The 13,152-nt window shown below is 51.9% G+C and overlaps 1 protein-coding gene across 1 annotated transcript; it reads left to right on the forward strand.

Annotated features, from left to right (window-relative positions):
• Nucleotides 1-7,508: 7,508 nt before the first annotated feature.
• On the forward strand, nucleotides 7,509-11,259 carry FEM1A (fem-1 homolog A). The gene has a single exon (XM_037824214.1). The coding sequence runs from the start codon at nucleotides 7,629-7,631 to the stop codon at nucleotides 9,609-9,611; it is 1,983 nt and encodes a 660-aa protein (XP_037680142.1). The 5' UTR covers nucleotides 7,509-7,628; the 3' UTR covers nucleotides 9,612-11,259.
• The last annotated feature ends 1,893 nt before the right edge of the window (nucleotides 11,260-13,152 follow it).

The following is a 13,152-nucleotide window of genomic DNA, read 5'->3' on the forward strand; positions in this document are numbered from 1 at the left end:
TTCATATTATCTATCATATCCCTGAGGTCCATTTCGATTTTTTCAATTTTTTTCCCCATTCTTTCTTTTATGCTTTCATTTTCCATTCTGTCATCTTCCAGGTCACTGATTTGTTGTTCAACTTCCTCTAGTCTTGTACTATGAGTGTCCAGAATCTTTTTAATTTGGTCAACAGTTTCTTTAATTTCCATAAGATCATCCATTTTTTTATTTAGTCTTGCAATGTCTTCTTTATGCTCTTCTAGGGTCTTCTTGATTTCCTTTGTATCCCGTACTATGGTCTCATTGTTCATCTTTAGTTCTTTGAGTAGCTGCTCTAGGTGCTGTGTCTCTTCTGATCTTTTGATTTGGGTGCTTGGGCTTGGGTTATCCATATCGTCTGGTTTTTTCATATGCTTTATAATTTTCTGTTGTTTTTGGCCTCGTGGCATTTGCTGAACTTGATAGGGTTCTTTTAGGATTTGTAGACCAATTGAAGTCCTTATCTCTAATTTATCAGATCTACAGCTTCGTGGAGTACACTTTCTCTAACTAACCAGCAGGTGGCGTCCACGAGCCACCTGTTCTCCACAAGCCAGTTCTCCCCTGCTTAGCCTTTTTGGTGAGTGGGGGAGTGAGTCTTGTGGGGTCCAATTGGTGTACCAAGCTTGCGTGTGTAGTTGGTGTTGCCTGCCCTGTATATGGGGCGTGTTTCTGGGCAGTCAGGGAGGGGGGGGGTTGGCTCTAACAATCAAATCTCCCTGGTGATCCTAGAGTTTTAAGGCTGCTGCAATAGTCTAATCCTTCAGTTCAGTCCTGCCACAGTTTGTCTCTGCCACTGACCCACAAGTCCTTGGTATTGGCGTATGGCTCCTGAGACTTGCAAGTGGGCCCCTCTTCCAGGCCGTGCACCCCCTGGTCCTCTGTTGAGGGATGACTGTGCTATGTCACAGGTGAGTGCCGTCCCCCCAGGGCAGTTCTGGGCTGCTGGGCTGTGTAGGGAGGCTCCCAGTCTGCTGAAATGATGGCTGAATGGGGCTTTGTTAATTCACACTGCTCTACCTTCCCAACTCTGGGACAATCAGCTGAGGTTGCAGGGAAGGCTAATGTCCACGCCCAGTTTTGTGGTGTGTACCTGTTATTTGAAGCACTTCCGTCACACTGGGTTGTCTGGGGCAGTTCTGGGCTATGGGGCTGGCGATGGGCAGGAGTGTTTCCTGTCCACCAGGATGATGGCTGTGAGTTGACACCCCCCTTTTCTTGGGAAGTTGTGGTGTTTAGTGAATTTTCTCAGCCACTGGATTATTGCATTTTGTCTCAGAGCTCTCCTAGTTCCGCTCTTGACTTGACCTGTGCAAATTGCAGGTCTTTGAAGCTTTCTGTATTGGGCTTCTTAGAGTAATTGTTTCAGAAAAAGAAAAAAGGATTAAAAAAAAAAAAAAAAAAAAAAAAGGGCCCTCCTCAGAGATCTAATGGGTTATTGAAATGCTAAGAGACAAAGCAACCAGGGCCATTAAGGAAAGGTCCACAGGGCAGAGAGATCAGCTTTTCTTCGGGATTTGCATATGCGCCTCAGGGCCTGGGCTCGGGCCTGAGCACTGCCCTTCCCCTTTCTGTGTTCACCAGAACTCCAAAAATCCTCCGCTTTTATTTTGGAGTTTTTCATGTTGTTTTGTTTCTATGCCTGTCTCCTCCCTGCTGGGCTGGCTGCTCTCAGATTCTCTGGTGTCTGGTCTCAGTCTATCTATGGTTGGAGTTTGGATCAGCAGAATGAGTTTCTGATAAGGGCTGCCACTGCAGTTCTCCCTTCTCCTTCCCGGAGCTGACAGCCCCTCCTCCCACGGGACTGAGCCTGGCAGGGAGGGGCGCGGGTCCCCTGGCCGCAAAAACTTACAGATTTCGCTGATCTCAGCAGTTCCACGTTTTCATGAGTGTTGTGTGAAGTATGCCCAAAGTCAGATTGCTCTGTGGTGTCCAGTCCATGCAGTTCCTGGCTTTCTACTTACTTTCCTGGAGGAGTAACTAAAACATACAGCTCACCAGTCTGCCATCTTGCCCCGCCCCTTCCTGGCTGGCTTTTAAGTCTCCCTACTTTTGATTTTATTGTACTTATTGATCGAATGTATCTCCAGTGTCACCTACTTAACACATCGGATTCCTGAGATAAAGGGTTTGTGTCTGTTTGGCTCCCTGCTTTCTCCCAGCAATTTTCTCCCTGCCTGACTCAGTACAGGCTCAATAAATAATTATGGAATGAATGAATCTTAATCTTTGTCACTGCTACCTGGAGGTCAATGCCGTGATTTGCTCTATTTTTATGAATGTTTCAAATATATTTTTTAATTTCATTAAAATATTTAAGCACCCTGGGATGCATGTCCTCGGGGGAGGGGAGGGGGCTTGGCGCGCCCCGAGAGCGTGCATGTCACCTGGTTGCTGGCGGGTGGTACGGGGGGTCAGCCCTGTGGCCCGGGATTGGTCGCGCATGGTGGGTGGGCGTTGGCAGCGGAGTGGGGCCGCGGGCACCCAGGTGACAGACAGGGCTGAGTGCGGCGGGGAGGGCAGGTGTCGCCAAGATCTGGATGACTGTCACGATCAAAGATCAGCCCCCACAGCATCTCCAGCATGGCCCGCGGGGGCTCAGAAATAAATCAGAATGCCAGAGTGGGTGGGTCAGATCCCAGAAGGTTCCAGAGCCTGAGAACTTAGACGTCAGCCTTGGACAGGGTATGGTGTTGTGGTTAGAATGGGCATCCGGGAATGACTCTTTTAATCACTCCACGAGTAATTATTAGGCACCTACTGTGTAACAGGCGCTGGGGACAGCGGCGAATGGGCCGCCAAATATCCTGGCCTTAGCATTCTTGCTGTTGGGATTGCAAGACTGCCCAGCCACCCAGAAGACAAAGCTAAACACAGTCTTACCGCAAGATTCCACCATTGTGCGCCCACATATTCCCCTGAGTTGAAAACTGATGTCTGCACAGAAACTTGCACCCGAATGTTTATAGCAGCTTTATTCATAGTTGCAAAACTCAGAAGCAACCCTGATACCCTTCATCAGGTGAATGCAGTACAATGGGATATTATTCAGTGTGAAAAAACAAAGGAGCTATCAAGCCGTGAAAAGAAGTGGGGGAACCTTAAATGTATCTTGTGCAGTGGAAGAAAAAGCCAGTCTGCAAAGGCTATGTACTGTATGATTCCAACTATATGCCGCTGTGGAGAAGGCAAAGCTCTGGAGAGAGTAAAAAGGGCTCTGGTGGCCAGGGTTGATGGGGCATGGAGAGAGGTGAAAGGGGAAGCCCAGGGAATTTTTAGGGCAGTGAAACTCCTCTGTTTGATACCAAAATGATGTGTACAGGACATGATGCATTTGTTAAAACCCAGAGAACTGTGCAACGCAAAGAGTGAAGGCTGCTGTAAAATAGGGACTTTAGCTTATAATAATATATCAGTATTGTGTGCCACACTAATGCAAGATGTTAATGATAGGGGAAATCTTTTGTGTTGTTGGTGGGGTGGGGGCAGAGGGGTCTACAGAAACTGTGTACTTTGTTCTCACTTTTCCTTTCAACCTAAAACTGCTCTAAAATAAACTTTATTGTTTTTTTTTTTTTAAATTCTAGGCTTGATGGAGCTGACATTGTAAGAGGGAAACCAGAAACAGACATCATGAATATGTAAAGTAGATGGTAAATTAAAAGTGATGAGTGCTATGGGGGAAAAATAGAGGAAGTGAGGGTGTTGCGATACTGGAAATGTAATGAACTCCACTAAATGATGTGTTTGGGAGGGGTAGAGATGGGAATGTCTATGTATATATGTTCCCACAAATTAAAAAAAAAAAGTGCAACTAAATAACTAAGGAGACAGAGACAATTAAATGCAATACACGACATGGACTGGATCTCGTGATAGGATCTAGCAAAGGAGGAGAAAACAGGCATTGTTGGGACATATGGAAAAAATTGGAATGTAGACAGTCAGCTTTACGACAACATTACATTTCTGGAACTTGATAAATGCACCTAAGGTAGTTACATAAGTGAATATCCTCATTCTTAAGAAATGTACCTGGAAGTATTGAATGTTCAGGGAGCATGATGTATACAACCTGCTCTCAAGTATTTAAAAACGGATAGACAGATAGATGATAGATAGATAGACAGATAGAAAGAATGATAGATGGATAGATGATAGATAGATGATAGATAGATAGATGATAGATAGATAGATAGATAGATAGATAGATAGATAGATAGATAGAAAGAATGATATGGCAAATGGGGCAAAAACGTTAAAATTGGTGGATCTGGGTATCTGGTGGGAAGGATATATTGGAGTTCTCTGTATGGAATGTGTATTATTTTTGTAACTGTCCTGTAAGTTTGAAAGTATTTTTTAAAAAGTAAAAAACAAAACAAAACAAAAAAACACAGTAAGGTCAGGGGAATGGGTGAGGGGAGGTCCTGTGTTACAGTGTTTGCCCATTTCCATGGTGTAAATTCTCCCACCATGGACAGCTCCAAGCCTCCACCCTGGTGTCACTGAACACAGAACTGGGAAAAGATGCACAGCGGGACACCACCCTATAGTACTTCCACCACGCAGACAGAGTACGTGCAAATGGCCTCAAGAACACAAAGACTGGTAGCGTGCCCTAAAATAATAAGGAGGTGATAAGTTTTGAGTATTTATCACCTTTGCTTTTATACGATTTTTCCCTCCCATAATGCAACTTTCAATCATGGCTGTGTTTAGCAACTGGTTGTGGAAAATCCTGCAAATGTAGGGGAGGATGCTGAATGAGACAACGGTCCTGGCAGCAGCTGGGAGCACGGGCCAGTGAAATTAGAACTGTTCCCACACATGGCTCCTAACTGAGCTCAACAGCAGAGCAGAGCTGGGGAAACTGTTACGTGGAGGAAAAAAGAGGATGAGGTTCCCCAAACTCTCCGTTTCCATCGCCCCACCTTCCAGAGGCATCCTACACAGCCAGTCTTAGGCAGGGTGGGGCTACAGTTAGAATGAACTCCCTGGAATGATCACCTTTTTCATCCCACAAGTACTTGCTGGGCATTCCACTTCTGTCTGGAAGGAAGGAGAATCTAAGGCACGCTTCTCTGGTTTTCTGGATCCCCCCCCCCCAAAATTTCTCCAGTATCTTGTCCCATCAATTATCCCCCAATCCTATTTGAACTTGAGCTCCTTCTTCCTGCTGGTTCTCTCCCTTCATGTTGTGCCACCTACGTTCTCATTGGGTGTCAGAAAACCCAAAATTATAGGGGATTAAAGAAGATAGGAGCTATAATACAGATGGACCTTGAAAACATTTTACTGAGTGAAAGAAGTCAGACAAAAAGGCTACATATTGTGTGATTCCACTTCTATGAAACGCCTAGAAGAGGCAAAACTATACAAACAGGGAGCAGGTTAGAGGTCACCAGGGGATGGGAAGAGGGAGAATTTTGGAAGTACAAGGTTCCTTTTGGGCTGATGGAATGTTCTGGAATTGAAAGTGGTGATGGCAGCACAACATTGTAAACAGGTTAAAAACTACTGAAGGTACACATTAAAATGGTTAAAATGGTGAGCTTTGAATTTCTTATTAAACTTCATGATCATTAATGGGTTATTCATTGCAGCTAAAAGCCTCCTTTCTGACATAAAAGGCAAAGGGGACCCTGGAGGCTTGTTGGCAAAATCCTTCTCTCTACCTTGGTAAAACCTAGAGGTAGAACAAGATTCAGCTCAACTTCACAGACTCTCCTTGCAGGATATGAAATATTACATGAAGGGCTGGTCAAAAATACATAAACCAACCATGCCATGCCCCAGCTTAAAACCTCCAATGGGTTCCTATTATCTTTTAGAATAAAATCCAAAAGCCGCATCCAGCCCCCAAAACCAAGCTTGCCTCTCTGACCTCATCTTCCACCACCCTTCCTTCCTTCACTTCCCGCTTGCTGTCACTGGTGTCTGTTCCTGCTCTGCTTTAGACCTTCTCCCAGAACATTCTTCTCCCTATTCTATTTCCTTTACAACCTCATCTCAACCTGAGGTTGTTCTAATCCTATTGTGTTTATTTTTCCACCTGAATGCCAGCTTCCTGGGAGCAAGGAGTATTGGTGGCTGTATCTCCAGCACCCAGCTTGGTAGCATATAGTAGCTTATAGCATATAGTAGATGCTCAATAAATCCTGTTGCATGAGTGATGCACCACAGCTGGGGCTGGCTCCGGGGTGGTGGAGGGGCAGCAAAAATGGTGCCAGAGAGGACACCCAGGGGGGTCAGGGGTCAGAGAAACATCTCGGAGGATCTGATGTCTCAGCTGAAATCTGAAGGATGCCTGAGAGTTTGCCAAGGGAAGAGGACATGGATCAGTGTTCCAGACAGAGGGAACAGCGCAGACGAAGCTCAGGAGATGAGAGCATCAGGTGTTTCTTGAACAAGCCAGGCGTGCTGACATCCTTCAGCTTTCCCCCGATTCACAATAACTCTGGGGCACACAGCAGCAAAGTGGAGGTGGGAAAATTTGGGGGTTAAGAGTCTGAGTTGGGTGGTGGGGCAGCTGCCCGGGGCCCCATTTTTGGAAGGACCCCAACCTTGGTTTACTGCTCTGCTGTCGCGGTTGTGAATTTTTAAATAATTTTCGATGAAGTCCCCTATCCCTCCTTTTTCATGTTGACCTGGACCAGCCAGCTTTGTAGCAGGTCCTGCCCGCGTTCAAATCCCAACCCTGCCTTGTGCCCTTGAGCAAGTAACAAATCCTCGAAGCCCCCAACCACGGATCTTATGCACAGTCTGATGCTGGAGAAGTCAAGGGGCCATATGGCCAAGAGATTTTGGCTAATGAGTCTGGATTTTGTATTAAGGGTGAAGGAAATTAAAATTTTAATAGGGGACTAATGAGTGAGTCAATAAATGAATGAGATATGAATGAATGAAAGAAGGAATGAATGAGTGCGTGCATGAGCAGTGAGGAGCGCTGGACACTGACGCTTACAGGCCACCCGCTCTCCCTGCTCCCCTGACGCCCCCGACCCACCCAGCCTTTCCGCTTTTCCCGCGTGCCCCCTGCCGGCGGGCCGTTCAGCCACGCCGAGCCTTCGCTTTCGTTCCTGATTGGCGCCGAGCCGCTCGCGACGCTTTCTGGGGAATGTAGTCCTTTAGCACGCGCTTGCTTTCCCTATTGGCCCAGGCGCAGTGACAGCCACAGGAAGTACGTAATCAAATTTCCCCTGGTCCCCCAAGAGGTGGTGTGGTATTGCATGGCGGGAATTGTAGTCCTCGACGCGCTGACTTACCCCACGCTCCGTTACGAGTAGAACGACAACTCCCACCATGCATCACGCTCACGGCTCGCAGGGTCGGGATCGCGGTCTTCTGGAAGATGTAGTCCTTCCTCCCCCACCTTCCTTCGCTGTCCTACGGAGTGGGCCGGCGCCAAGGACTTCATTTCCCTGCGCCCTCTCGTTCGCCCAGGGCGCCGGCCGCGGCAGCCATTTTGTTCCGCCCGAGGAGGCCCTAAGATGGCGGCGGGGAGACGGTGAAGGTTGCCGGTTGCCGGTCCGGGCTCTAAGGCCGCCGTCTCCCCGTCCCCCCGCGCGCCGCGGCCAGCCCATGGCCTGGCGGAGGCCCGGACCATGGACCTCCGCACCGCCGTGTACAACGCCGCCCGCGACGGCAAGCTGCAGCTGCTGCAGAAGCTGCTGAGCGGCCGCAGCCGCGAGGAGCTGGAGGAGCTGACGGGCGAGGTGGCCGGCGGGGGGACGCCGCTGCTCATCGCCGCCCGCTGCGGCCACCTGGACGTGGTGGAGTACCTGGTGGACCGGTGCGGCGCGAGCGTGGAGGCCGGCGGCTCGGTGCACTTCGATGGCGAGACCATCGAGGGCGCGCCGCCGCTCTGGGCCGCCTCCGCCGCCGGCCACCTGGACGTGGTGCGCAGCCTGCTGCGCCGCGGCGCCTCGGTGAACCGCACCACGCGCACCAACTCGACGCCGCTGCGCGCCGCCTGCTTCGACGGGCACCTGGAGGTGGTGCGCTACCTGGTGGGCGAGCACCAGGCCGACCTGGAGGTCGCCAACCGGCACGGCCACACGTGCCTCATGATCTCCTGCTACAAGGGCCACCGCGAGATCGCCCGCTACCTGCTGGAGCAGGGCGCCCAGGTGAACCGGCGCAGCGCCAAGGGCAACACGGCCCTGCACGACTGCGCCGAGTCCGGCAGCCTGGAGATCCTGCAGCTGCTGCTGGGCTGCAACGCCCGCATGGAGCGCGACGGCTACGGCATGACCCCGCTGCTGGCGGCCAGCGTGACGGGCCACACCAATATCGTGGAGTATCTCATCCAGGAGCAGCCGGGACAGGAGCAGCTCGCCCAGGAAGGCCCCTCTGCCAGCCCTGGGTGTGCTCAGCCTCCCGGGGCCCGTTGCTCCAGCTCCTCCCCGGAGGAGCCCCCTAACGGGGAATCTTACGAAAGCTGCTGCCCCACTAGCCGGGAAGCCGCGGTGGAAGCCTTGGAATTGCTGGGCGCCACGTATGTGGATAAGAAGCGGGACCTCCTGGGGGCCCTCAAGCACTGGAGACGGGCCATGGAGTTGCGCCACCAGGGGGGCGAGTACTTGCCCAAGCCGGAGCCCCCGCAGCTGGTCCTGGCTTACGATTACTCCAGGGAGGTGAGCACCACGGAGGAGCTGGAGGCGCTGATCACCGACCCCGACGAGATGCGGATGCAGGCCCTGCTGATCCGCGAGCGAATCCTGGGCCCCTCGCACCCCGACACTTCCTATTACATCCGCTACAGGGGTGCCGTGTACGCGGACTCCGGCAACTTCGAGCGCTGCATCCACCTGTGGAAGTACGCCCTGGACATGCAGCAGAGCAGCCTGGAGCCCCTGAGCCCTATGACGGCCAGCAGCTTCCTCTCGTTCGCTGAACTCTTCTCCTACGTGCTGCAAGACCGGGCGGCGAAGGGCAACCTGGGCATGCAAATCGGCTTCACGGATCTCATGGGGGTGCTCAGCAAAGGGGTCCGGGAGGTGGAGCGGGCACTGCAGCTCCCCAAGGAGCCTGGGGACTCGGCCCAGTTCACCAAGGCCCTGGCCATCATCCTCCACCTGCTCTACCTGTTGGAGAAGGTGGAGTGCAGCCCGGCCCAGGAGCACCTGAAGCACCAGACCGTCTACCGGCTGCTCAAGTGCGCCCCCCGCGGCAAGAACGGCTTCACCCCCCTGCACATGGCCGTGGACAAGGACACAACAAACGTGGGCCGCTACCCGGTGGGCAGGTTCCCCTCCCTGCAGGTGGTGAAGGTGCTGCTGAGCTGCGGGGCCGACCCCGACAGCAGGGACTTCGACAACAACACCCCATTGCACATAGCAGCCCAGAACGACTGCCCGGCCATCATGAACGCACTGATCGAGTCGGGCGCCCACATGGACGCCACTAACGCCTTCAAGAAGACAGCCTACGAGCTGCTGGATGAGAAGCTGCTGGCCAAGAACACAGTGCAGCCCTTCAACTACGTGACCCTCCAGTGCCTCGCCGCCCGAGCCTTGGACAGGAACAAGATCCCCTACAAGGGCTTCATCCCGGAGGAGCTGGAGGCCTTCATCGAACTGCACTGAGCTGCCCAGAGTGTCTGCCTCGGAAAGCAGAAAGTGGGGGAAAGCAGTTTGATGTGTAGCAGATGCCCACTCTTGCCTTCTCTCAGTGAGTGCACCCGGTAGCACCAGACAGGAAGGGGGCTCTCCTGCCCTCGGTCCCGTCCCGTTAGCCTCCTCGGAGAGAGGAACGGATCCTCGGGGTTGTGTAGCGGGAGAACCACCCATCTGTCATCGGGCGGGAGAGGACAATGGCTCTTCCCCACATCCTCTGCCTCGGTTTCCAAGGCCTCTTCTTGCCTTCCTGCTTAGAAGCAGAGGGATTGAAGCCATGGCCTGCCTTCCCTTCTAGAAACACAGGAAGAGGTTGAGAATCGAGTCCGTCTCTTTGCCACCACACGTGGCTGAATAAATCGAGCCGCCACCGGCAGTGTTAGGACTGTGGGTTCCCACGGTCGAAAGCACGGATCTCAAGAAGCAAGGCCACGTTTTGTGTCTTCCTGTGCTGTCACGGCCTCCTCCCGTGTTGCCATCGTCTCGGAGCAGGTCGTGGGGGCTCCTTGAGTAGGATGGCCTGCCTGCCCCTTAGACAGCTTGCGGTTGGTTTGGTGTCGTGTTTATTTAGCAAGCAGACAGGTTACAAGCGCTGCACTGGGAGCCCGGAGATTTTGCTGCTGCTTTTTTAAGCATTTTGCTTCTTGGACTTGTTTGTTGTGCCTGGAGTGGCTGAGGCAGTCAGGGAATGAGCTTTGTTGTGTGAATAATTTGGTGAGCAAAGTAAAAGACTCCTAAAACTTGGGCAACTGTCCTTTGTTTAAGAAAAAGAAAAACAAAACTTCACTCTTTGGTCTTTTACTTGGGCCTCCCATATTTCCATTCTCATTAGAAATCTCTTTTCCCAACCAAAGTCAGGTCAAGTGCCAAAGGAGCCAGTCTGAAGACCATTTTCCAGCCAGCAAGAAATATCGTGGCTGGTGGCGATTTTGTTTTATCCTGGTCTCTTGAGTTAAAACTCCAGGCCGCTTCAGCTTTGCAAGTTGGCGTGCAGGGTGGTGGACTGTGTGCAACCCCAAGGGGCCCTAGACACTTTCTTCAGCTGCTCAGAGAATCTGAATCCAGGTCGTACTGAGAAAAGCATCAGAGCAGTATTAATTCAACGAAGCAACCGGATAAGACAGTGAAGCAGCCAGGACAAGTTGTCTGTTAAGATTTGTACAAAAAATTGCAGTTACCCATCGCTCAGGATAAAGTTCTGGTGCAAGGGAACCTGCTGGGGTGAGATTTACCTCGGACGTGATCCCACGTATTGCCATAGCAGGCAGCAGATGCCTGGCCTGTCCGGAGAAGAGCGGGTAGCAGAAGGTGAAACCGCTGCTCCTGCAGCCCCAGGGGAAGGTCATGTTCGGGGAGAGCCGAGTTCTAACCACCCACAGACCAACTGACAGGAGCTAAGCAGGTGACCGAGCTCCCCTTTAAGGAAACTAAGTCTCGTTTGGATTTGCAGTGGTTAGTTAGGACATGGTTTATTTACAAGACAAGATCTTAACTTCCGTCGAGGCGGAAACTGCAGTCACCAAACCCTTTCCAAAGCCCTGAATGAAGAAATGAGATGGCTTAAGTTTCTGCATCAGCGCTGGTGTTTAAATCATTAAAAAGCAGATGTTCGAAGAGACTTCTCCTGGCGATTCTTTGGCGTGGGTAGGTTGGGGAGAGGGTGGGAAGAGGCTGCTGTACACACGTGTGTTAAATTCCTCTGTGATGGGTCAAGTGAAAGAGGAACGTGAGGGCCGCTCGCCAAACGAGAGGCACCCCTCTCTTTTGTGTCAGATCCCATTTGAAAATGATGTGTCGCCGCTAAGAAGAAAAAAGTGAGAATCACCAAGAGGTCACATCCCCATATTGGGGTACGGTTGCCGTGATCAGAAGGGTGCGGTGACCTTCTTTGAAAGGCGGGGAAGGATTTAGGGGACGGGGAAGGCCCCTGGGGGCTGGGCAGGGTCTGACAGGTCCATGGGTCTGGGTTTTGGCCACACCGAGCCTGGCTTTGAGGACATCCCATCGATAGGGCTGTTAGGACCAAAAATGTCTTCCCAAGAACTGGAGGGATTTCCTCGAGCCAGGTGAGGCTTAGGGAGAAAATACCCCATCCTGTTCCTCTTCCCTGTCTCTCTATCCCACCTTCTCCCTCCCTAGTGTAGACTTGGGAGTTTGGGAATTCTGCTTTCTGCATATCAGTACAGGCAACCTCCTCCCACAGAGCACCACTGATCCAATTCATCGACTCAGGAATTGATTCAGCAGATATGTTCCAAGCCCCCTTGGGGATAAATGCCTGAGCTGGCTGGACCTGAAGTCGAGGTTGCTCCCCATGCAGTCGTGTCGTGACAGGGGAAGGCCTTGCTGTGGGCATTTCACATCCAGGGGTGCATTTGGGTGGCAAGTTCGTTTCCCCCTCCTGGTTTCGTGTATCTGCCATCTGATTTCGCTTGGTGTCCTACAGCCTGTAACAGGTAACACCTTCCCAGCTGCAGAGTGGACATGTCGGTGCATGAAAGTGTGGGTTTTGCATCAGCAGATGATCTCGGCAAAGTCTCCAGAGGACACGATTACCGGGCATTGTTCTCGGTGCTTTAGCGTGCAGCCCCGTTAAATGCTGACAACAACCGCGTTATTACTTCTATTTTACTAGTGGGGGGAACCGAGGCTATTAAGAGCTGTTACAAGACTTGTCAGAGGACCTAGAGGACATCAGGAAAGGGCCAAGGTTCGAGCCCAGATCTCTGACTCCTCACCTCGTGCCATCCCAGGGGAGTTTGGAGAAGGATTAAACATGAGCACGTCTCAGGCAGCAGAAACCCAGCTTCCCTTTTCCCTGCTGCTTGGTGCTGCTTGGGCACAAGTCCTCCAGTCCATGGAGCACATGGCCCGCTTTGGAGACTCTTAAAGCAGAGCACTGGGAAGCTTCAGGTGAGGGTTGATCCAGCAGCTCAGAGCTGCTCCTGCTAACCTGGTTGACCTGCCCCCCTGAGTGTCTCGTCAGGGCATTCTGGGCTGGCAGTCAGCAGGGTGGGAGGCTCCACTTGCCTTGCTCCCTTCCAACAGGAGAAGAAAAAGCACATTTCTCCCGAGCTTCCCCCAAAACACCCTAAGAGTCACTGTGATTGGCCTGGCTTGGGTCACGTGCTCATCCCTGGACAGTCGTGGTGATCCGGCAACAGGATGTGCCGATTGACTTCACCTCGGTCACCTTGGTGAGGTGGGGTGGGGAGTTCCACTTCTCCAGAAGAGCTCAGGAGGTCAAATGAAATTGGGGGTTGCCCTAAAACGGGGCACTGGACACCATGGAGGCAGCAGAGAAGTGCGCAGCAGTAAAATCATTATCTGCCATTTATCAGAGAAGAAGAGCCCAGAGGGGGCAAGCAGGCTGCCTGAGGCCACACAGCCAGGAGGATGTCCCAGAGTATTTACAGATGAGGAAGCCAAGGCTGGGAGGGGGATGGGGTGGGCCAGAGCTCACTCGGCCCAGAAGCCTCCAGGCTGGAGGCTGGAACCGGTTTGAGGGTGT

The sequence above is a fragment of the Choloepus didactylus genome (assembly GCF_015220235.1).
Source record: "Choloepus didactylus isolate mChoDid1 chromosome 25 unlocalized genomic scaffold, mChoDid1.pri SUPER_25_unloc1, whole genome shotgun sequence".
NCBI lineage: Eukaryota > Metazoa > Chordata > Mammalia > Pilosa > Megalonychidae > Choloepus > Choloepus didactylus.